This window comes from Equus asinus, chromosome 8 (assembly GCF_041296235.1).
Source record: "Equus asinus isolate D_3611 breed Donkey chromosome 8, EquAss-T2T_v2, whole genome shotgun sequence".
Lineage (NCBI taxonomy): Eukaryota > Metazoa > Chordata > Mammalia > Perissodactyla > Equidae > Equus > Equus asinus.
This window is the reverse complement of record NC_091797.1, coordinates 90594492-90620070: the sequence shown is the minus strand read 5'-3', so window position 1 is coordinate 90620070 and position 25579 is coordinate 90594492. Positions and strand designations below refer to the sequence as shown.

At 42.1% G+C, this 25579-nt stretch overlaps 1 protein-coding gene across 2 annotated transcripts in view; it reads left to right on the top strand.

Moving 5' to 3' along the window:
* The first annotated feature begins 3958 nt into the window (after positions 1-3958).
* The window catches only part of PITPNB (phosphatidylinositol transfer protein beta), a 63915-nt gene continuing 42294 nt past the window's right edge, over positions 3959-25579 (top strand). The window contains exons 1-5 of one of the 2 annotated variants that reach the window (XM_070516304.1): positions 3959-4133; positions 8799-8829; positions 12215-12360; positions 23580-23676; positions 24848-24922. In XM_070516304.1, coding sequence (XP_070372405.1) covers positions 4114-4133; positions 8799-8829; positions 12215-12360; positions 23580-23676; positions 24848-24922 — 369 coding nt within the window. In that variant the 5' untranslated portion in view covers positions 3959-4113. The remainder of the gene's footprint in view (positions 4134-8798; positions 8830-12214; positions 12361-23579; positions 23677-24847; positions 24923-25579) is intronic. The other variant, XM_070516303.1, reaches the window with a different exon arrangement.

Below are 25579 nucleotides of genomic sequence, written 5' to 3'. Positions count from 1 at the left end.
ATAAGATTTTCTTAAAGATAAATAACTTTGCACAACAGAGTCACTACAAACCAGTGGTTCTCAACCAGGGGCAATTTTTCTCCCCAGGGAACACCAGGCAATGTCTGGAGACATGTTTTTCCTTCTTCTCCCCAAAGCCCCCTGGTACATAGTTGTATATTCTAGTTGTGAGTGCCTCTGGTTGTGCTATGTGGGACGCCACCTCAGCATGGCTTGATGAGCGGCACCATGTCCACATTCAGGATCCGAACTGCTGAAACCCTGGGCTACTGAAGCGGAGCACATGAACGTAACCACTCGGCCACAGGGCCAGCCCCTGGAGACATTTCTGATGGTCCTGATTGGAGGGGTGCTACCGGAATCTAGTGGATAGAGGCCAGGGATGCTGCTAAACATCCTACAATGCACAGAACAGTCTCCACAATAAAGAATTATCTGACCCAAAATGTTAATACTGCAGAGGTTGAGAAGCCCTACTGTAAGCAAAGTGACAGAACAATCCACAGATGGAAAGAAAATACATAAAGTGCACATAATCAACATAGAATTCAAATTCAAAATGGCTATATATACCTTCCACAAATCAAAAAGAAAAAAAACCAAAACCAATAGGAAAATGAGCAATAAATAAGAACATGGCCAGTAAATATGGAAAGATCTTCACCCTGCAGGGAAAAATAAAGTGAATACGTGAGACAGCATTTTAAAACCAATAAAGTGCCAAAAATGACAAATTCTGACAATACCAAATTTGATGACGATACAAAAGAACAGAAATCTGTATTATGCTCTGCAAGTGAAAGGGTAAACTACAGCCATATCTGGTTACAGATATGAATGTGCGTACACATACATGCATTCTTCTCGCATTAGGATGAGTAGTGACTGATAGTTACCACTAGGGATGAAGAGGAACTTTATATCTTAATTCAAATTGCTGTTCTGCTCTCTGAAAGGTGTAACCTTCCACATGATTCCCATTCATTGGACATCTATTACACACCAGGCAACATGTAAGATAGACACTTTGCATACTTCATATCTTTTACTCCTCACAACAAATCTATGTTGTGGATATCAGGAGTTCCTTTTTATAAATGAATAAATTGTGTTTGTGAGATTAAGTAATTTACTCAAGGTCACAGCCAGCAAGTGGCAGAGCCAGGATTTAGGCCAAGGACTGTCTACTGCAAAGCCCAAGCCTGTCTCTTCCATGGTGGTACAATATTATGACCCATGCCCTCATGTTTGACAAAATTAAAGCATTTTTGGGAATATTTCTAGTTTTCATAGAAATAGTCTCAATTGGTAATTCTGGAATGAGACGTTATAGAAAACAGGATGGCAAGATGCAGAGTAAGCAAATGAAAGCTACAGACCTCGTCCTCAGAAAAATGTACATAGACATGAAATTATGTATATAATTTCAGTGGTTCATAAATTCCCTGGGAGCACTCACCAAAAGGGCTTTGCATCCCAGGTTAAGAATAGCGGCTTTAGGGGAAAAAATATAAACAGGCCAAATTCAATTGTAATATTTGAAGGACCGTTGAAATTTCTTTGACCAGAGTTGTTCTTTATCAACATGCATAAAATAAGTGTCCCAAACATCGTTCAGAATCTTTTGGTTTGCCTCAGTAAAATCTACCATCATTTTTACTAGAATGAGCTCTTAGCTTCAGAACTGTAGACAAGAGAAGTAATGAGACTGGTGGTTACATGAGGCTTGAAGAATTAAATTCAGTTGGACACCTAGTGTGTGAAGGTTACCTTTGTTAAGGGTTGAAAGTCATTTCAAGGAATGCGAGAAATCAGGTTTTAAAAAGTTTGAATTTTTTCTACATCCAGAGACAATTACTAGTAAGTTCTATCCCATCTTTTGCCCACATTTGCAAAAGTACACAAGATTCAATACCATTAGTTTTAAAACAAGAAAATGTCACACAGTCCATTAGTTTATTTTTTTCATGTGTAATTGTCTTTTCCTTTATATGTCCTTTTCTCCCATTTTGAGGTGATACTTCATGGCTTTCCCACTCCCTAGTCCTCTTTGATATTCCCAGGAAAATTCGGACATTTTTCTCTCTTAAGCAGATGTAATGTACAATTATTTGGTTTAGTTATATAGATGTCACATTTTCTACCAACCTAGCTAATTTTGTGTATGTTTTCTTTCCCTCAATAAATACATCCAAACTGGGTGTTTTCCAGTTGAGCGTTTTAACATGAATCTTCAGATGGGAAAAGGAGACAATGTCCACAGCGTATTCTGGTTCAGTTACGCGCCATCCAGCACACCGTCTCATTTATTTTACACACATGTGAATACTACGAGCAGCAACTGAGCTATGCAGACAATGGAATCAGTGAACACTTGTAGGAAGACTTCAGAAGTTACAGAAATGTTCCGCAACATCCTAATTTTTCTTGATGGTTGATAAAGCATGTCAACCACAATTTATCCATGTTTTTAAAGCTATTTGTAACTTCAGCCTGCGTAGCATCTGGGGAGAAACTACGACATAAAATGGACTAATTAGTTTGGCAGTTCCTATTACCGCCTCGGGCCTTCATCTCCTAATTGATACGGGGGTCTGGCACTCCAAAGTGCATTTGCTCTACACCTGTCTCTAAGCATCTTCTAGATTTTGACCATATCTCCTCCTTTCCATAACCGAGAACATGCCTCAGCTTATTTATTTTCATCCAGAAAAAAGTCAGTGGAGTGGAAAGACCAGATTTGGAAGTTATTAAAATCTGGATTTGAAACCCGGTTCTGCAAACACGCCGGCTGAGCGAGTTTTGCACAAATCCCTAAACGTGGCTCTCTGAACCTTTTTGTTCGTCCTTTCTAAAGCCCGCGAAAACACCTCTCTCACGACGCCATTTCGGGGTGAATGTGATGAAGCGCCTCCACCCCCCCAGCACAGCACTTGGCCGCGCCAGGTGCCCAGTCCGCTGGAGCCGGCCCCAGGTCCAAGCTCCCGGGAGGAGGAGCCGGGCGCCTCGCCCCATCTTCGCCAGTCACCGCGCGAGGCTCCAACACGCCCCCCGAGGCCTCCCCGGGGCGGCTCTGCCTCCTGTGGGCCCTCTTCCTTTATGCATAGACTGTCACTCTTTTGTTTCCAAGCGAGGGCAGGGAACATGACATCTTGTTTCCAGGTGTTGCCCCATGGCCTACAACGGTGCCTGGCTTAGAGGGAGCGAGCGACCCCTGAGTGACCCCACGGAGGGAGCGAGCGACCCCAGAGCCCGGGACGGAGGAAGCCAGTGACCATCCCAAGGTCCACCTCTCGGCTTCCAGGCACGGGCGGCAGGGTCGCGTGGGACCTTCCCTGGAACGGCGGCCCCGAAGAGGTCCCTTTCTGGGTCTCACGGCCGAGCCCCTCTTCCCCCCGGGACTCCGTCGCGAGCGTAGGACGCTCCTCCTGTGGGGCCGCAGGCCCTAGAGGACCGTGGAGCCGGGACAGGGGGCGTGTGGGGTTGGGGACTCGGCGGCCACCGCTGCCGGCCCCGCCATGCGATCAGGGTCAGACGGCGGCCCTCACGAGGCCTCTGGAGGGCGCCCGGGCCGTGACCCGGGGAAGGTCCTCCCGCCGAACCGGCGGCGTCGGCTTCCACGCCCCTCACAAGTCTCTCACGCGGACTTCACAAACGGGATGTCCGTCAGGAAGGTGGGCCTCCTCTCAAAGGCAGGGCGAGAAACTTCAGTCCCGGTCACCGGAAAACGACTTCCAAGGAACCAACTGGAACACTCACCACAAGACGCCGGCGGCACGCACGTCCCAAAAGAGCTGGACTGGAGAGAGCAGCCCTAGGAGGGCGTGCCGCGTTCGCGCAGGCGCAGTAGCAGCCGTACGCGCTCGGGAGAGCCGCGCAGCCGCTCTGAAGACCTCGTGCGCCCAGGGTGGGGCGCGGAACTGGGGCGGGGCTAGCCCCTCGCGCGCGCTGACGCGACGGGTCGCGGCGGAAGGGTGTGGACGCGCAGGCGCCGTGGGGGCTCGCAGGGGCAGGGAGGCGGGGCCGCGCAGGCGCCGTGAGAGGCGGTAGCGGCGGCGGTAGTGGTGGCGGTGGTGGTGGTAGCGGCGGCAGCTGTGAGGGGGTTCCGGGAAGATGGTGCTGATTAAGGAATTGTGAGTGTGTCGGTGGGCGCGAACGAGGCTCCGGGACGGCGGTGGTGGGAGATGCAGTGATGGAGAAGTGGCGGGATATTCCTAAGAAGGAGCGGGACCCGGACCGGCCGCTCCCTGCGCGCGCCCCCTCCCTCCGGTCCGCGCCCCCTGCCCGCTCGAGGCCCTTCCGCCGCGCGCCCCCCGCACCACCCCAGCCCCCCAGGGCCTCGCACTGGTCATCCTGCTGCCCCCTGCCCCGGGCCGGCGGCGGCTGGTCCCGGCCTGAGCGCGTGGCTCGGGAAGGCGCGGCCGGGAGTTTCCGCTGGGACCCGCCTTCTTCCCAATCTCCCACCCCCGGTTGAGTCTGGGCCCACCCCCAGGCCCCAGGGTGGGGGCGACGTGGGGAGTCTGACTGTGATTTGTCGTCTGGGGTGGAGCCCGCCTGAAATCGCGGGAGATGGGCTTGCCAGGTGAAGGCAGCCCGGGTGTCGGCACTCGGGGGACAGCGTAGGCGCCCCGAAGTTCCTGCGGGAGTCGGGAAACCCTGCGCTCCACCCGGCCGCTCAGTTCACCGCACGGGAGGGCCATCTCTCTGCTCCGAGTCTCAGTTTCCACGTCTTTAAGATGGGGTGACACTCTGGGCTCCACCTACTTCACGGCGTTGAGGTGACGAGTTGGCCTGTGTGTGGTCTGTTCCATGGAAGGGTTTCCAGGCGCTTCCGATCGACGGGGCGATTTTGTTGAGAAGTTGCGGCGTTTCCCACCAGCAAGGACTGGCAATTTCGCAGGGAATCTGATTGGCGATGAATATTCAGCTGTCATAGCTGGTTCGTGTCGTCAGCATCCCTTGGGCCACTAGGGATTTTGAGGATGGTCCGTTCTTTGTTTTTTCAAATGCTCTTTTCATTTTAAATTCTTATGAATTTTGGCTTAATTTAGCTAGCTCCAGACACTGTATTTTTTAGGCTTAGTTCTCAGAGTTTTTTTAAAAAGTCACTCCTCTGGCTTCTCTGCTTAAAACTCTCCAAAGACTCCCTGTCTCACCGAGAATAAAAGCCAAGCCCTTTACAGTAGCTTCAGATCTCACACTACTATTTTCTTTACTGCTCTGAGCTCATTTACTCCCTTCCCTTGCCCATTCGAAGCATCCTTACTATTCCTTCACTACTCCAGGAAAAAAGCTCAGGTCAAGGCCTTTCTGCTTGCTATTCCCTCTGCCTAAGGTGCTCTTCCCTCGTCTCACTAACTCGTTTTCTTCCTTCAGGCCTTTGCTTAAATGTCACTTTTCTTAGAGAATCTCTCTCTGAAGACCTAATTGCAGCCCCTGCCATTTAGTATTTGCTTTCCTGAATTTGTTGTTCTCCAAAGTGATTATCACCATCTAACATGCAACACAGTATTATTTTTTCTATTTTACTGGATGTATTCTGTTACTACATGTAAGCTCCGTGAATTTGCCTGTTTTGCTCACTCCCGTATCCCCTGCTCTGAGAACGTTCCCTGGCACATAGTAAGTGCTCAGTAAATATTTGTTAAATAAATTAATGAAAAATTACGACTTTAATCTGTGACAGGGATCCTGAGAAAAGACACATTTTCACTTCAGGCTTATTTATAGTATTGAACTTTGGATTTATACAAAACTTTTCTCCCAAGTTGTTTATTCACTGTATCATGCAAGTTGTTATCTCATTTATTGCTCTGACATCTTTGTAATATAGGGAGGTGGCAGATATTAAGACAAATGGAGGAAATAAGACAGAAGGACATTGACTTGGCCCAAGTCACATTAGCAGAACTGATTTTAGATCACAGATTTAGTCATTTCTCTTCTGCTAGAGTTATTTCCTCCCTCCTAAAATGTGAATTAAGTGTTCAGTCGATCCCTTTGACGGTTATGTGAGGAGTATCAAGCTAACTCATAGAAAGCGATTCCCATTGGGAAGTTACACTATGCTTTTCGCAAATCATTACCTTCATTATAAAAATTTAAATGCTCCGAGGTAACAGATGTTGAAATGTGCCCAAAGTGTAATTTTTTTGATAAGGAGTTATAAATTACATTTCTCGATGTTCGCTCCTCATCTATGTTTCCCCTGGACTTATTCTCCTCTTAGACTTTTTGAAGGCAGAGGATGTTTCTTATATTAAGTATTCCCAGTATCGAGCCCAGCATCTAGTCTAGCACACTGTGAGTACCAGTGTTGGTGAATGAAAAACATGATTCTTCCTACTCGCAAGTCAACTTTCTAAAATTGTTTTTGGGTGGGAGCGATGAATAGGTCATTCCCATGTGAAGATGTTGGTAAACTGTAAAATGCTTTGGCAAATGTTTGTTGTCCTAAAATATGCCATCAATTTTTGACATGAATTGAAAGGTTGGAAATGACTTTTCGGGGTGGAGAGTTCCCTTCAAGTTGTTACTTAAGCAATAGGTGGAGTTGCTGTTAGTGTAAAGTCCTGGTTTTAAAGAACTAATTGCTAGTTCCATTTGGAAAGTGATTTTCGTGAGGAATTACAGGGAAGTTTGAAAATTTTCAAATTGCTCAAAAGTTGAATACTACTTTTAGAATAATGGAAAATCAAAGCTTGTCTGTTGCTTTTCTATTTTACTTTTTATTAAGTAAATCTTGAAGAAGTTACTTCACTCATCATTCATTCACAATGTCTTCATCAGTCGCTTTCCTTTTGTGGAATAAGTTTCCCCTGAAAGTGTTACATAAAAAGGAGGCTCTTCAGCTAGTGAGTAGTAGTTAAAATTACTCAGCAGTAGTTCTTTGGTTTTGTGAAGCTTCAAGGAAGTCTTTAACTCTTTCCTCTCTTCCTTCCTTCCATTTCCTCTGCAGCCCATGATTTTGATTCGGCCTTTGTAAATCTGCCCAGTCTCCCAAAAGATGGCTTCTTCCCACTCTCCTGCTTCTCAGCATTTTTAAACACCTGCACATTACTTCCTCAGGTTAGCCGTAGTTATGCTTCTGATCTATATCTTAGTCTTCCCTCTGACCTCTGCACTCCTTTTACCTCGGTCTTTTTTCTGTTACTGAGACAGCAAGCAAGTTGGTGTGTACCCTCAGGAGACAGCTAAAAAGATTTGGTATAAGCACTTTGTATAACAAGTTTATTCTTTTTTTTTTTTTTTTGGTAAGGAAGATTAGTCCTGAGCTAACATCTGTTGCCAGTCTTCCTCTTTTTTTTCCTTTTTTCTCCCCAAAGCCCCAGTACATAGTTGTATATCATAGTTGTAAATCCTTCTGGTTCTTCTGTGTGGGATGCCACCGCAGCATGGCTTGATGAGCGTGTAGGTCCACGCCCAGGATCCAAATCCATGAACTCTGGGCTGCCGAAGTGGAACGTGCGAGCTTAACCACTATGCCACCTGGCCGGCCTGCAACAAGTTTATTCTTGATGAGAATAAAAGTTAGTAACCATTGTGACTTTGAGACTGTTTATTGTCTTTAGATAACCATTTTCTGAAAAACAAAGAATGATAAGTGATCCTCCCCCCACAATAGTCAAGGAGGAAGAAATAACAGGAGGCATGTTTCGTACGTGTTGGAGATTAAGGTGATGTGAGCATTCAAACACAGATGTTTGAGGAGACGAGGGAGGGAGAAGTAGGTGGAAAGTGCGGCTGAAGAGAAGTTGGAATGAGGAAAACTATCGGGAATGGTCTGTAAAATGAAAATCAAGGTGACTGCTGAGATCTTTGTCTCTTTCCTTATAATAGAGTTAAATCAAGACTTTAAATGGCACTGCTGTGGTAGCTTAATGATTAGGGGAGAAAAGCCTGAGAAGGACCAGGCCCAAAAAAAAAAGGAAGTTGCTATCTTGGACATTAGCTGTTATGTTGAGACAATTGATATTTGGGGATGGCCTTGGTTTCCAGAGTGTACGGTGGGAATAAGTGAAGATATTTCCCTGTAAAAATCTGCAGATAAACTGCAATATTCTGATATAAAATAATTCGCTATAATACTGTTTTTTGGAATTCATCTTTAGGAGCATTATGTTTCCATGTAGGTCCTTTTGTATGTCCGATAACAAACTTGCTTGGACAAGATCAAACGTAGCAACCTTGTAGTGAATCCAACTGAGTCTACCCTGGAGGGGGTTATATTTATGAGGTTCAAGGTATTTTCTATGGTGAAGTCTTTTTCTTACTAAGTCTAAAGTACCTTTCACTTGTTTTTCTTTTAATAAAATTGAGAAGTAATTGGATAGTGGGGAAATTTTTGGAAGCGTTCATTCATGAGATTTAAGACTTGCATTCTGTGAGAAGTTGCATAGTATGTAGATGGAGAATGAAACCATACTAAAAATGTCATGAGGGCAATCTGACCAGACAGTCCACAAATAATACATTCTGTACCCTGCAATTTCCAGTGATGAGTTTTCTCTTGTTCCTTTACTCCTCACCAGAAGCTCTGAACTGCGTTTTTAAGGTCCTGGCACAGTCAGCGCTAAATGTGAGTGATCATTGAGAGCCAGGAATGGTAGTCTTATTTCCCCAGTTTAAAAACCCTTATTTAGAGCTGTAGGCATTGTAAAGACCCTCTTTCATAAATGACATCGTCGTACTGTGCTGTCATTGGATTTAAAGTAAAAACTCCCTTAGACGTGGAGATCTGTGTTTTAAAGCCGACTTTTTCATATGTAACATGTATTCTTTTTTCTTTTGTCTTCTAGCCGTGTTGTTTTACCATGTTCTGTTCAGGAGGTAAGTCTTGCTTGCTTCTGTATTATTTTATTGGTATAGTTTATTTTGGTATGTTAATCTAAAGTCATATTTTCATTATATTCATTTACCTTTACATTCCAGTTTATGCGACAAAATAATTATGGTGTGTTACAGATAATTGTAAATGAATTTCTGTTACACTTGTTTTGGGGGGGGGGTCTATAGATTGTGGTTTAACCTCCTGTCCAGCGCAGGAATTGTGTCTGCAATATCCCAGAGAAAGGAGGTTCTGGCCTCAACTTGAGCACTCTAAGGTTATGGAACTTGTTACTTAGAGAAGCGGCCGACTTTGCTGTTGGGTATTTTAAACATTTGTCTTTACTTTAAACCAAAATCTGCTTTCCTATACTGTTTGACTGTTGTTTACGGTTCCTTCCACTTGAGCTTTGGGAAATAAGCCTGTTCTGTCTTGCATATGGCAGCCCTTCAGGTTTTCTTTTGACAGTTTTCTCGCCTCCCCCAAACCCTTCTCTTCTGTCTTCTCTGCGTGAGGTCACAAGGTTAAACATTCCAAGCATGTTCCTTGGCCTGATAGAACATAACCTCTAGACCTCCTCGCCAGCTCTAGCCTGGTCTCACCGCTGCATAGGTCATAGTTGTTGCTGTCAACTGAAAACAGTATTCGAGACATGGGCTGCCCAGCACGTAACTGTGAGAGATGATTGTCTCCTTTGATCTGCACATGGTCCAGAAATACATGACCCATTCAGAACTTGCGCAGCCCACAGTTGTAACTATATGTAGGATAGCCAAGAATGAGGATAAAAGCAGAGAAGACTTCTGAGAAATCAAGGTATGTGGCAAAATCGCTGAAGCCGTCTGGGTCCTTCTGTAACTTGCTCACGGTTTGCACTGGCTCAGTTATCTGTTTTCCTGGAGGCTGACAGTAGATTAGAAGCAGTGAATTGGAAGTGGGACAAAACAAACTGATAACCTAAGAAGTGACAGCTGACAGAAGACAGAAAAAAAATAAAATGCAGGAACTAAAATGAGTAGCTGACACTGTTGAATGTACACTTGGACACAGCTGTATACACCCCAGTAGTGCCTGGGTTTCACTGTATTAAAACACTGGAGGCAAGCCAGGCGCCCCATTCTTTACTCGTACGATTGATCGTTAGAACTTAAAGGTGGAAGCTGACGTTTGTTTTTGTTAAATTTTTTCTTTTGGTTTCAGCTAGTTGGATCAACTTGTTGAAATCTTTGTGAGTCTTGGTATTGTCACCTAAAATCTCAGCTTTTTGTTATACTCAGACTTAATAAACATGTCTCCTGTCTCTATTTAAGTTATTCTTAAAAATGAGAATGAAAGCCTATTGGCGTGCCACAAAATATCAGTCCATTAATAACGTTTTTGGGATACTGTTGTTTGGTTGTTTCTGTGTAAATTTTTCTTATTCTGTTCCTGACCAAGATCAGATTTACCTCTCAACTTAGAGACATTTTAATCCTATCTTTGAAATATGACGGTGTTAAAAAGTACATTTTGAAGGACTTAAGGATTGTAGCATTACTGGACTAACCCTGGTGTTGTATCACAAAAACTAAAGGGAGAAATGCAGCCCTCTCTGCAGTCTGAAATCCCTACAGAAATTTATTTTTGATGCATTTAAGAAATGTGTTTGGTTCTAGCTTCCTAATCCTTCCAAGCCGAGTGTGTGCGTGCGTGTATGTGTGTGTACATACGTACGTGTTAACCTTCAAGAAGGCATCGTATTCCCTCGGCCATTTTAGATAGGAATATTACTGAGCTGACAACTATCCCTGTTTTTTGTCCCTGAAATAAAATGTTAGTTTTGAATTACAGTCCTCCCTCGGAATCCTCAGGGGAATCGTTCCAGGTATCGTGAGGATACCAAAATCCGCGGATGCTCAAGTCCTCTGTGTAAAAATGGCGTGGTATTTGCATGTAACCTACACGCATCCTCCCGTGTACTTTAAATCATCCCTCGGTTAGTCGTAATACCTAGTACAGTGTGAACGCTACGTAAATAGTTGTCATGCTGTACTGTTGAGGGAATGATGACAAGGAAAGCAGGTCTGTACGTGTTCAGTACAGACACAACCATCAGAGGCCTTTCCCTCTGGTTGGCTGAACCTGTGGAACCTGTGGATACGGAGGGCCGACCGTGTAAGTTTTTAGAGGTAGCTTTTCTTTGAAAATACCCTTATAAAAAAGAAAACCCTTTTTTCAGTCTGTCTTCACTGGGAGGAAGAAATTTAGCCAAATTTGAAGAGATGGGAGATAGTGCCACGTTGAGTCACTAGAATAAATTAGAACACAAGAACTTTGCTTTTTATCATTCATTGGAACTGTTAGTGACTCCACATTGGCATAGAACAACACTGCCCACTCACAGGTATTGGTTTAGGCCACTGAAAATTCTGGTTCACTCTAAAATGAAATAGAAACCACTGTCAGCAATTTGTTGCTTTTTATGGTAATACTTGGGTATTTATAATACCTTAAAAACAGTTTCTGTGTACTTGAAATGTCACGATTAACAGTTCTGGTCCTGGGTTCCCAGTGCTATTTCTGTTTAGGTGGGCAAGGACCAAATTGGGTGTGTCGTATAAGTCATGGAGAAAAGACCCTAGGGGTGTACTAAAATTTCTGGACTGTAGTGGTTCTTTGTGTTTTCAGGCTTTTATTATTACACTTTATATCCCCCCTCTTTATTATTGAGAACAGTATGTTGGTTGCTCAGCTTTCTTTCTCTCTCTTTTTTTTTTGGCAGGGAGAGGGGGTGGGGAGGAAGATTGGTCCTGAGCTAATATCTTTTGCCAATCTTCCTTTATTTTGTATGTGGGACACTGCCACAGCATGGCTTGATGAACAGTGTGTACGTCCGTGCCCAGGATCCGAACTGGCAAACCCTGGGGCACCAAGGTGGAGCGCACGAACTTAACCATTATGCCACCAGGCCAGCCCACTCAGCTTTTTTAATTGGCAAAGTGACAATTGTATTCCTGCCATACCTTCCTCAGAAGTTTGTAAAATTAAATGAGATATAATAGACACAAAAATACTTTGGAAAATACAAATGTGTATTTTTATTCAAAAAGTCAAACCAAGTGTCAAGATGTTTTCTTGGTAAGTAGATAATACATATTAAAGCGCCAGAGTATTTGAAACTGGCAGTTTTCTTGAATAGGGGAAACTTGTAGAGTTTCTTGAAGCTGTATGATCATCTGATGTGTGTCTTCCTAAACATAGTTCTAATTTGAGTCATGTTTTCATATAGAACATATGTGCTGAATGGTTTGGGTATGTTTTTCTCTATCATCTGTAGTGAAATTTTAACAGAGGAGGCGTCTGCAGTTACTCCTGCCTGACTGGGATTCTGTGCTCTTTGAATTTCAGTACCAGGTTGGGCAGCTTTACTCTGTTGCAGAAGCTAGTAAGAATGAGACTGGTGGTGGAGAAGGAATTGAAGTCCTGAAGAATGAACCTTACGAGAAGGATGGAGAAAAGGGACAGTACACACACAAAATTTATCACCTGAAGAGGTAAGCAGGGTTCACATTTGATGCTTAATCATTATATTAAATAATTAGTGCTTTAACTACCCAGCTTGCTTATTAAGCAGGTAACTACCTAACTTACTAGATGTGCTGAGGTACTTTTAAAATCTCACTGGGACGGTAAGTTGCATTTTAATTTTTTGAGAGAACTCCCCTCCTTTGTTGGTTACTTTTAAATTATAAAAGTAATACATCTGCTTATTAAAAAATTCAAACAGAGGAGATTATAAAATAAAAACTTAGTCCCCTCCTCTTGCTATCACATATCCATAATCCCAGAGAGAAACACTAGAAACAGTTTAAAGTGTATTCTTCTACATCATTTTCTATACGTATTCAAATAAATTTTTTTTTTTTAAAGATTTTATTTTTTCCTTTTTCTCCCCAAAGCCCCCCGGTACATAGTTGTGTATTCTTCGTTGTGGGTTCTTCTAGTTGTGGCATGTGGGACGCTGCCTCAGCGTGGTCTGATGAGCAGTGCCATGTCCGCGCCCAGGATTCGAACTAACGAAGCACTGGGCCGCCTGCAGCGGAGCGCGCGAACTTAACCACTCGGCCACGGGGCCAGCCCCTCAAATAAATTTTTAAAAACAAACATATAAAGAGATAGAACCCTATATCACTTTGCTTTTTACAAAAAATTTTTGTTTTCTGCAGTTTGCTTTATTTTTTCAAGCAACGTGTCATGAACATCCTGCCATGTTATTATTTAGTATCCGTGTCATTCTTTTTAAAGCTGAATAAAATTTCTTAGGGACACAGCATAGTTTACTTAACCATTCTCTAAATGGTAAGTCGATTTAGGAGTTTTAACTATTTTCCTTTTTGTCTGTTAGAAATAATATTTCTGTGAACATGATTGTAGAGAAGGAAGTCTTCATGCCTTGTTTACTATTCCTCCAGGAGAAATTTAGAAAAGTAGGGTTGCTGAAAGAACATAGCTCATTTTAATTTTTTTTTTCACTGCCAGGTGGCCCTCCGAGAGTTTGATGGTGTTCATTTTCCCATCTTTTTAATTTTTGCCAATTTGATACGCAGAAAATAGTCTTTTGTTTAAATTTGCATTTCTTCATTAGTGAAGTTGAACGTCTTATGTTAACTGACCATTTGAATTTCTCGTGTGACTTGACCATTCAAATCCTTTCTTTGTTGTTGTTATGTCTCTGGTTTGTAGAAGTTCTTTTGCACATTCTCCTAAGTTTGGCAGTCTAATCTCTATCTTTGGCATAAATATTTTAAAATGGAAAATGCATACCAATATTTGTCTAAGGGCAAAAGACCAGTAATGGTTTTTGAAGGTCCCAGGGAATCTTTGCTCTTCTCTTGCCTTTATTCTCTTCGTATTGAAACAAATGACACCTCTATTTTATAGAGCTGAAAGTTGTGAATGAGCTGTGATGATCACTATTTTTTATATTCTCTCAGTTTAAGACTATGGCTTGGTCTATAGTGACGCATGAATATAAAGTAGGTTATCACTTTCTAGAACCTTAAATTTTATTGTTATTATCTCTTAGAACACAGCATTTCTTTGCTTCTGTTGCAGGTTTAAATGAAGGCAATAACTGATCGATCATTTATCCATAGAGACTTATTCATGTTTCTGTTCATTTGTTAGCACCCAAAGTATATGTAAAAAATGTGTCAATTGAGAGAAAATTTGGGCGTTCCAGATGGTATAGTCTAGATATAGAAATAGTATTTAGAGTATTGAATTTACTTATGCATACTCAGCTTTCTTTTTCTAGCATTTTACATTTGCTCATTAATTGAATTTTACCAATACATAAAGCTCCCTTCACTGTAAACATTCAGCTCTCTCTGAGGGGTTCTAAAATAAACCAGAAAGTTCATATATAAAATTTTCTGTTGGTCTTTGATGTCCATATGTGAATAAACTTGAAATAGATTCAAGATATCCTTCATTTGAAAACTAGGAGTTGGAATATTGGGGAAATAATTGATATATTATTGCATGGAAAAGACCAGTTGCTAAATATGTACATAAATATAAATATGTTACATATGTTTCTAAAAAATTAATCAGAAAAAAGCCTAGAAAGAGATTCATTAAAATGTTAAGAATGTTTTTCCCTTGGTGGTGGTTTTATGGCTGATTTAAAATTTTTTTTACTCTTCTGTATTTTCATTTTATGCGAAAAAAAAATAGTGAATAATATGTTTGAAACGTCTGATTTAGGTGACAGTCAAGCCATAAATAACATCTCTCTTAAGTTGAAGAGGGCTATATAAATATGGTTAGTGCAAGAGAGATTCCTGTTCTGGAGAGCTTATTTGGGCATGAGGTTTTCAGTATTCCTTTCAGGCTGTTAATTCAGGATTAAATAAAGGAAAACCTTGGCTCCCTGGAGCCAGCCTTCCAGCTCCCTCAGGCTTCAGGAACAGCTTTGTTCCTAGAAAGAGCTGATGTCGTTCCACAGTCCCCTTGGTCTCACCCTCTCCTGCCCTCACTCTCCTCGTTGCAGTCCTGAGAGAGAGGCAGTGTGCACATTGTACGTAAGAAGACACTCAGGTGCCCTCTCACCCAAGTCACACAGCTTGCGAGTGGCAGAGTGGTGACTGAGACCTGGACTCTCTGATTTCTAATCCCATGTTCTTTTGGTCACAAGTTGGTAGTTCCAGGTACTTGACGACAAGCGCTCAAAACCTGATGAGCACAGGTGTCCGTGAGAAGGGAGGGAGCAGTCTGATTGGTTGGTGAGGACTGATTGATGCCCATAGAACGCTGGCCTTGTCACACAAAGATGGCAGCTGTGGACGAAAGCATGGAGAGGCATGAAACAGGAAAGGAAAAAGGGAAAGAGGGCGGCATTGATGGGTCTCAGGCAGTTTGGCATATAATAGCCACTCTGACAGTAGTGAAAAACAAGCACAAACCTGTGCTTTTCTAAAGACAAAACCGGGACCAACTGTCGCCGTAGTCTGGGGGAGGAAACGGTCATGGGACAAGGCCAGTCAGATGCCTACACTCGCAGTTGTTGGTGTCCTACTGGAGGCACATTAGCCACGGGATAACCAGCCATATTATGGAAGGGCAAAGAATCCTGTGGTAGTGAATGCTGAGGCTCTCTTGGTGCCGTAGGAAAGACTGCGGTCGTGGCACAGGGCTGGTGGTGCAGCCACATCAGACCTTAGTATCCTGTAAGGGCATCAGTTCAGCGTGCTGAAGACATCCCTGCAGTCCCGAGAGAGTGGAGAGCCCTCTCCTGAGGAAGTCAGATTTGTGCCCAGTAATAAGATATTCTCTTTTCCAGTATTTACTCCATTTTGTAACCTGTAGTGCTCGGTGCACTCACTGTAGCATCAATCAAATTGCAGACTTGGCAGGCTTGGCTGGCTGAGGTGGTTGGCTAAGGCCACCGACACCTCATTTTACATTTGAGACACTTGAAATTCTGAGATCCGCTTTACCCGCTGTCATTCAGGTCTCTGGATTCCCTGGCCAGTATGCTTTCACGTTTCAGCAAAATACTTGGTAAGGTATACACATGTAATCTCAACCAGAAGATTGAGAAACAATCTTGGCAAGGTATTAAAAAATCCAAAGTTCAGTGACCATCACAAGGGACATTTCAAATGCCTGGTTTCCTCGAATCTCACATAATATTGTTATAGGATAGTAAGATTTTTCCCATATTTTTTGATAACTGGTAGGGAGAAGTTGCCCATGGTAGTTCCAAGCAGAAGATCTGGTACTTACTGTATTCTTGCTGTGTGCTGGTCGCTGTCAGTGCTCCGGGTGGGGGCTCATTTGTTCCCCTCAGCACCCTTTTCTAGTGAGGGAGCTCAGTTCCAGGAAGGTGAAGTGCTCCCTGGCCCTGGGCCACGGCTGTTGAGTAGCAGAGACAGACTGTGACCACACGCAGCGCGGTGACCCCAGAACCTGCCTTTTTTTTTTTTTTTAATTGAGTTGATAGGTTACAATCTTGTGTGATTTCAGTTGTACATTAATGTTTGTCATTCGTGTTGTAGGTGTACCACTTCACCCTTTGTGCCCACCCCCAACCCCATCTTTCCCGTGGTAGCCACTAATCTGCAGAACCTGCCTGCTTAAATCACCTTGCTCTACTGCTGAGCCTTTGGGGGAGTTAGAATATTTTCCGTTTCCTGAAGTGGACTCCAAAGGAGTTTATGGAGAAATTCTTCCAAAACCGTGGATTTTACCATATCCTATTTTCTCATAAGTCTTTAAAGTCTCAAGTCTTCCAAAACAAAGTTAAACTTTAACAAGGTGCTCAAGATTATCAGCACATCCCCGATTGTATAAGTCTGTCCAGAGTAAAGACCCTTGGTCTAAGCAAGCCAGTCTCCTCATTGTCCTCCAGAAGAGGCCTTTTCAGCTCCTTAGGCTCTTTTCTTCTGATGTGGGTTGCTCATCACCGGCTCAGTTTCCCGAGCACAGCTCAGGTCTGTCCTATGCAGAGGAATTTCCTGACTACTTTTATTCTTCCCTCAACTCTATCACTTCTTGTCACCTCTCATTTTGACACCTAATCATGCACATACATATCAGAAGACATTTGTCTTACTGACACCATATACCATAAAAGTTCGAGTATGTTTCCTTAAGTTGTTTAGTATATTCTGAATAGTGGATGGTAGGGAGCGAGGACAGAGTTTATTGGGCGAAGAATTTCAAAGCAAGGCAAGGAAATGTGCTGCAACTTTTGAGATGCTTTTCAGAGAAAAACTTACAGATCTCCTGTGACCTCATAAGAGCACACTGACCAATCCTTTTGTTGTTGTTTTCTTTCCCTTCTTGGGGAAGATCGGCTTTACTCTTTTTTTTTATTTCTCATTGGCATTGTATGTACCTTCCCGAGCTCTAGTCAGTCCTTGATGGAGAATTCATGAAGCTTTGCCGACTCCAGAATGGCTTTGTTCCCCAAAGGTTGAAACAGCAAAGATCTGGTAGAAAATCTTTGTAAAATACCATGTGTTTCAAGTTAAGAGCTCATTTTTGTAAGCAAGAAGAGTCATTTGCCAGGAACTAAAGTTCTTGTTTAAAAATGAGAGGTTTAAATCACCTGAGAATGCAAAGATTGATTATATGTGATGATTCACATTCAGAGAGCATCTTTGAGTAAGTATAAGTAAGAAATTAATAAATGTCAACCAAATACAGTAATTGTTTCTTGAGTCTAGAATTAGCCATCAACAGATAAGTTTTTCTTCGTATGTAGTTCTGAGTCTTAAATTTTGCAGTTTAAAGCTTTCTGTCAAGAGTGATCCTGTTCCAGAAGACTATCGGAAATATTTCTGAAATATATTGTTTCCCCTTTATGATATATTTCGTTTCTCATTGCTGTTCTTTTGTTATGTGAGAAATACTTCTCTTTTTATAGTTGTTCAAAACTTGAGTCTTGTTATATCTCCTGGAAGTTAGCCAATTTGTATCTGGTTATTTTGTACCTTTTCCAGAAATCAGAGGATTTTAAGTCATTCTGTAATTTTTTTCCTCTTGTATTTCTCCATTTCTTCTTTCTTCCATCTCCATCACCACTAGTTAATGCAAGTTACCATTCTCTCTCTTGAACTTCTCCAGTTGCCTGTAGTCTGATCTCTTGCTCTCCATTCTTGTGTCTATTATAAATAATGCTGCTGTGAACATTTGTGTACAAGTTTCTGTGTGGCCATAGATTTTTATTTCTCTTGAATATAGTCATATGTTGCTTAACGATGGGGGTATGTTCTGAGAAGTACATTGTTAGGCAATTTTGTCATTGTGCAAACATTATAGTGTACTTACACAGACCTAGATAGTGTAACCTATGTAGTCATGTATGTGGTCTTTCATTGACCAAAACCTTATGTGGCACATGACTATACATATGTGTCTGTGTGTGTGTCTGTCTACCTACAGTTGGAATTGATGGATCATATGGTAACTCCTCACTTTTTGAAGAACTGCTGGACTGTTTCCAAAGTGACTGCACCATTTTACATTCCCACCAACAGTGTACAAAGGTTCCAGTTTCTCCACTTCCTTGTCAACACTTATTATTTTCAGGGTTTTTAAAAGGATTATTTTATTGAGGGCATATTGGCTTATAACATTGTGTAAATTTCGGGTGTACATTATTATACATCATTTTCTTTATAGACTGCATTGTGCTCACCACCAGTAGGCTAGTTTTTTTGTTTTTTTTTTTTTGTTTTTTTGAGGAAGATTAGCCCAGAGCTAACTACTGCCACTCCTCCTCTTTTTATTGAGGAAGACTGGCCCTGAGCTAACATCCATGCCCATCTTCCTCAACTTTATATGTGGGATGCCTACCACAACATGGCTTTTGCCAAGCGGTGCCATGTCCGCACCTGGGATCCAAACCAGCGAACCCCAGGCCACCGAGAAGCGGAACGTGGGAACTTAACCACTGCGCCAGCGAGCTGGCCCCAAGTAGGCTAGTTTTTATCCATCACCATACATATGTGCCCCTTTACCCCTTTTGTCTTCCGTCTACCCTCTTCCCCTCTGGTAAATACTAATCTTTCAGAGTTTTTTTTTGATAGCAGCCATCCTAATGGGTGTGAAGTGGTGTCTCGTGGTTTTGACTTGTTTTTCCCTGCTGATGAATGATGTTGAACATCTTTTCATGTGCTTGCTGGTATTTGTAGATCCTCTTTGGAGAAGTATCTGTTGAAATCTTTTACCTGTTTAATTGGGTTGTCATTTTGTTATTGTAAGAGTTCTTTATATATTCTGGATACTAGCCCCCATCAGATACATGACTTGCAGTTTTTTTCCCCTTTCTTTGAGCTGTCTTTTCACTTTCTTGATGGTGTCCTTTGAAGCTTAAAATGTTTATAGTTTTGATGAAGTCCAATTTACGTATTTTTTCTTTTGTCATTTATGCTTTTGGTGTCATCTCCGAAATCATTGCCCAATGCAAGGTCACAAAGATTTACATCTATGTTTTCTTCCAAGAATTTTAAAGTTTTAGCTCTTACATTTAGATCTTTAATCCATTTTGAGTTAATTTTTGCCGCCATCCATTCTTACCATCAGTTCAGTTTTCCACGCAAAGCCAGAATAATCTTAAAACTTAAATCGGGTTGTGTCATTCCCCTCCTTAAAGCCTTCAGTAGCTTCTTGTCGTACAGAGAATAAAATCCAAACTCTTTGGCCTGTAAGATGGGCCCCAGTGTGATCTGTCTGCCCCCTGCCCACCTCACCATCCTCATCTTGTTCACCTCTCTTCCTTGTTCAGTATGGTCTAGCCATGCTGGAGGCTTCACAGTCGCCCAAGCAGGCCACGTCTTTTGCTATCTTAGGACCTTTGGTTATGCTGTTCCCTCTGCCTGCTGTGCTGTTCCCTGTCTCTTTATGTAGCTGGCCCTCCACACCCTCAGATCACCATGGTAATGTCACTTCCTCAGAGAGGCCTTGCTGAGCACCCTTGCCCCAGGTGCTCACTTGCCCATTGTCCTGTCCCTTCACAGCACTTCAAGAGAGGTAATTCTCTTCGCCTTTTGTTGTTTACTGGTCTGTTTTCTGCTTCCCTTCCTGCAAGGTGAGCTCTGGGTAGGAATCGTCCCTGTTTGTGCACCGTTATTTACACAGCACCTGGCACATTCAGTAAATAAATGAATGAATGAATGAAGTGCAGATGTATTTAAGGTGTATTTCAGTTGAGTATAAGATGAACGATTTGCTTTGTTTATGGCAAATTAGTCAGGTCTTCCAATTCTTTGCTCTGTTTTTCTACATTTTGATGTTTATCCACAGTAGGATAGAGAAGGATGGAAAAATGGAACTTTGAACAGTTTTGTTCATTTTATTTACAGGTAGCTGTAAACATTTCATGGGAAAAGTGCAGTTTGAAATGATTTGCCAAGGTATTATTTATCTCAGGAACAGGATTTAAAAAAAAATGCTCCTAGATCAGAAGTTCAGTGTACATTATGGTCATTTATTATGTATCTTTTAAACCATATAAGCCCTTTGTTTTCCTAGACCACTGTGACAAAGTTGTCTTACATTGAAACAAACATCTTCACAACCGTTGTTATATTGAGGTTAGATCTTAATATTATCTCCTCTCGACACAATTGATAAAACACTTCAGTTGAATTTTACCCTGAAGGTAAATATTCTTGATGTGCATTCAGTGTTGGAGTTGGGGCAGGGCTGTGTAGTAGCAAAGAACTTTTGTGCTCTTGGACATTATACTATGGCTAACTTTAGCTCTTGAATAGCTGAAATCCAGAAGTGTTTACCTTGAGGTAAGCACTGTCCTGAGTGTTGGTTTATCATGAGAGAATAACATTTTGTGGATAGTTTGGGAGAACAAAACGGGGAATGTCCGTTTCATGTCTTTGTTTTTGATGGCTTAGCTCCATTTTGTTAATTCAGTTAATATTTCCCCTTTTCTGAGACTGTCTAAGCTTCCAAAACAGAATTTCCTGCATTTTGCTGAATTGACTTCTTAAGTGATACCGAGGTGGAAAAATGATGTATGTGCTTTCAATTATATATAAATGGCACACTTGAACTGCCCTGTTAGGAATATGTTGAAGTTGCCATAAATGAAAATTCCTCTCCTTTAAAGTAGAATTGGAATTTAATTTTATTTACTCCATTTATGCATTTTCCTTAAGTTTAGTCAATTACTTAGATTCATGGAGGAGAGATGTGTTTGTTAACATTCTCATGTTAAGTGTAAAAAGCCAGTAAATTTGGAACAAAGCTAGCTCAAAGGTTTGGTCATTCTTAACTAAGTCAAAATAAGATGAATTGTTGGAATTCACATGGGAAAAAAACGCATCCTGGAAATAAGATAACAGGCGTTTGGGAGCAAGATGAAGAAATATTAAAACTTTTTTTGTAGATCTGGCTCTTGCTGGCCCTTAATGACTGCCAATTTTCTTCTGTTTGGGTCAGCAAGTTTTAGAACTTTTGATGAATATTAAAGTTTTTAGAATATTGGGCACAATAGGAATAAATAGGATAGTTAAAATATGTTTCTGAGCTGGTACACAGCTATTTTTCTCCTACCTTATTTTCTAAATTGATCAAATGAACCGTTGATAGATCTGTGACACCCTCAGATATGGATAGGTAATCTTGTAGCTCATAGTAAAGACGTTATACACATGTATCACATAATGCCCTCATTAGACTTCTCCCACATGTAAAGGGATTTTGGTCCAGTTTTCTACCAGTGGAAGAAGTAATTTGGATTGCTAGATAGTCTTTGACTTTGATGTGATATTATTTTCAGGTAATCTGGCTTCATTTTCTGAAGTTATACTCCTTTGCATGAATCTTCCCAACATCTGGAAAAAATACGTGCTCAGAGAATTAGCCCTCCTTCATTATTATCTTTTAAGGATGTTAAAATCCTCCTTCATTATTATCTTTTAGGGCACAGGTAAATCTCTCTGTGCCCTTGCAATCTTGCTCATACTGCCATGTGTAATAGTAGTACTTAAGCTTTTCTTTTCTAGTGACTGAATTTCCCCCAGTAGTGGAAGCTCCAAGCAGTGTACCCATTCTTGTGTACTGAGAAGACAACGAAAGGACTGTCCACACTGCCTCTTCTGTAGCTGCACGGCTCTCTGACTGGGGTAGGGTTCCTTACATCTACCTTGCTTAGCCTCCAGAATTCAACAGAGGAATGTCTCTGGTCAACTGCTCAATCTTATTATCGGGCCAAAAGTCTTGTCTGGGTCCCAAGTTTTCTTAGTTTGTTCTTTCTCTTAGTTTAGGAAGTTAAGTTGTGTTTAAAGATTTTCGAAGAAGCAGCCCTGATATGAAAAAATATATAGGGCTTCAAGTTGGAGTATAGAATTTTGACAGACAGTTATTTAGCCACTTCACTGCTGGTTGTATGAAATAATGAATGAATGCTCACCTCGCAATGGTAATGGGAGGTTCAAGTGAAGAAAGGCTCGTCATGGTACCCATCTCCCTGTCAGCTTATAATTAAAAAGCAGTAACTACCTTTTATTGAGCTCTCATTGTTCTGTGCAATGTGCTAAACGCGTTACAGGTGTTATCTGATTGAATCCTTTCCATAACCCTGCAGAGCAGGTAATATGAACTCTGTTCAACACATGAGAAAGTTCGGAGAGCCACCTAATATGCCCAGGGTCACACAGCTCTTAAGTGGTGAGGCTGGGATTTGAATCCTCTCTGTGTAAAAAGCCAGTGCTTGCAAAACTGCTTTCTTAACAGTAGGCTTGAATCAGTAAAAATGGCCATTTCCCTTGCATTTCTTTGAAGACTGGTAAGACTGATTTCTCCATTTGTGTGTTAACCAGTATGTTTTGTATTTGTTATGTGTCTGTGGATGTCCTTTGCCCACTTGTCTTTTGGGATCTTTCCTGATTATCTTATGAATTTGCACAAGCTCATCATGTATTAATTATATGTTTAACCCTTTTCATCTGACCATACTTGAGTGACATTCATCTTCCAAATCCATAAAATTTCGTGCTTGGATATGTTTTAATATCTCATTTTCTACATGGATCCTTCATTGTCATTTTTTTTTTTTTTTAAAGATTTTATTATTTCTTTTTTCTCCCCAAAGCCCCCGGTACATAGTTGTATATTCTTCGTTGTGGGTTCTTCTAGTTGTGGCATGTGGGACGCTGCCTCAGCATGGTCTGATGAGCAGTGCCATGTCCGCGCCCAGGATTCGAACCAACGAAACACTGGGCTGCCTGCAGCGGAGCGCGCGAACTTAACCACTCGGCCACGGGGCCAGCCCCCTTCATTGTCATTTTTTAAGGTTTATTGTGTAAAATGTATTAAAAGGTTTCCATATAGAGATACGCTCTTATGGGCGCTTTATTGTGTTAAGGAGCAGCATAGAGTAGCGCACCTACCTGGAGAACGTCCGTGTTCTATCATGCACAGCTTGAACAGCTTCAGTTCCCTCTTAGATTTCACGTAAGGGGAGTAGATCAAAAGCCCGTAGGAGAGAAGTTCTTCTACTGAAAAAGAAATCCTTTTTCTGGTTAAACATAATCTTTATCATTTTGTTGTTGTTACGTTAATTTTGCACTTGATCACTTTGGGATTGAAAATAAAACTGTTGATAACAGTCTTGAACCCGAGTTCGTGAAGCTTAGGACATACTCACCTTGGATTACAGTACTCTTTGAAGCAGTCTGGCAGATGCCAGGAAAGAGTTGGTGGTGCTGTTGAAAATGTATCCGTGTTTCTTTCCTCCCAGCAAAGTTCCTGCGTTCGTGAGGATGATTGCGCCCGAGGGCTCCTTGGTGTTTCACGAGAAGGCCTGGAACGCGTACCCCTACTGTAGAACAAGTAAGGCTGGTCCCGGCTGCTCTTTCAGCCCTTTAGCCGCTGCTGATGAGGAGAGGGACTCCCAGTGCCATCGCCTTTGAGGAGGGTGACACCAGGCAAGGCCTTCTCTGGGTTCTCTGGTGGTCACTGCACCAGCTACGGCAGAGGAGAGGCTGCTTTGGCTTCCTCCCCCCAGACCTTTGTGAGGGGCATGGGCTCATTCTCAGATGACAGCCAGCTTGAGGTCCTTGCTGACAAGTAGGCTCCAGGGGCGAGCAAACGAAAGGAATACAGAAACCTTAAAGATAGGTCATCCACACCTGGAGGGGTCTTTTGGTGTCGTTTCCACAGTCTTTTATTTATATTGCCACATAGTAAGGGGAGGAATACGACAGACTTCTGAAACAGTTTGTTTGCTAAATTAGCCTTATAAACGATCTTCTGCTTTTGTGACATTATTCCTTTCACTGTTGTTTTAAAATTAGATTCTTGACTCCATAAAGTATCCTATAGTGTCATTTGCGTAGAAACTGTGTTTTGCAAACATAAACTGCTAAATGTTCTGTTTTCAGGTAGTTTAATCTGTGTGACATTAAATATTAAACCAGATTATTTTGACTCGGATTAATATTCTGAAATTTTTCCCTTCTCTTGCCTCCTTGTCCGTTATGCCTCAGTTGTAACGGTGAGTAAAACTATTTTTATGTCACATACTCTTCATATTTTAACGTTGCTTTGCATAGGAATTATTTTCAACTGTGCTTGCTTTTTTATTAAAACTGCCCACCACTGCATGGCTCCTCCTCTGCACTCCTTCCACCAGCCCACACTCCACCACGTGTTCCCAGTGTTGATGGGCTCTTTCCAGCCTTCTCTCAAAATCTCCCTGTTGACTTTATTTTGCTTCTCCTACTTCCTTTGAATGCCAGATTTGCTCACCAAACCTCACAGCTTCTTTAATATTAGCCCTGTATGCTGCATGACAAGTAGGGTTGTTTAAATTATTTAAAAGCATGCAGCATTTGGTTTGCCTGACAAGTCTATAAAAATAGGTAGCTAATGATTGTTAGTCACTTGAGGATCAGTCTCCCTGTGGCGTCAAAGCATGGATGCTTATGCTGGGGAAGGCTCCTGCAGATAAGAGCCCCGAAGAACCGGTGAAAGATCACTGTCATTTTGCTGTTGTGTTTTCTGCAGAATGAATATATGAAAGATGATTTCTTCATTAAAATTGAAACATGGCACAAACCAGACTTGGGAACATTAGAAAATGTAAGTTTCAACTCTGGGCTTTCAGTGGAGAAGCCCCTGGAAATGGGAATACTGTAGTCCGTTTTCTCATCACCAAAGTGATGCCACCTGCATTAGACCAGCGCCTGACCACACCAGGGTGTATCAGATTGCAGTGAGGCAAGCAAGCAACCAGAAACAAATGGGCTTTCCTCATTTATCCCTTTGCCTTGGCCCATGTGGACGTTGGTGAGGTTGCTGTTTTTATCAGCAACTCTATCTGGGACAGGGAGACTACAGATAAACAAAATTCACAGATAATCCCCAAACCAATTTTAGCCATTAATTTTAGGGGTTTTCCCCCCCGTCTTTTTGTCTCTGTATTTGGCAGAGCCGCTCTACAAAACTAAATTGATTGCTTTAATTTTTACCTCCATTCCACTTTGTGGGGATATGGGTTGGTATCGGAGAAATGACTAAAAGGCAGGAGGGAGAAGGTACTCTGAATAATTTACGAAAATGTTGACAAGCTCCTGGCTTTTACAGGTTGGTGCACATTTATCCCTAACGTAGGTTTCAAGGAAGTCAGGTACGATCAGTGTAATCATTAACTTTAGGTAAGGGTTATCAGTGAACTTGGGAGCGCATCTGGTATAGGTTGATGCCCTTGGCCCAGTAGTTCTCAAAGGTGTGGTCCCT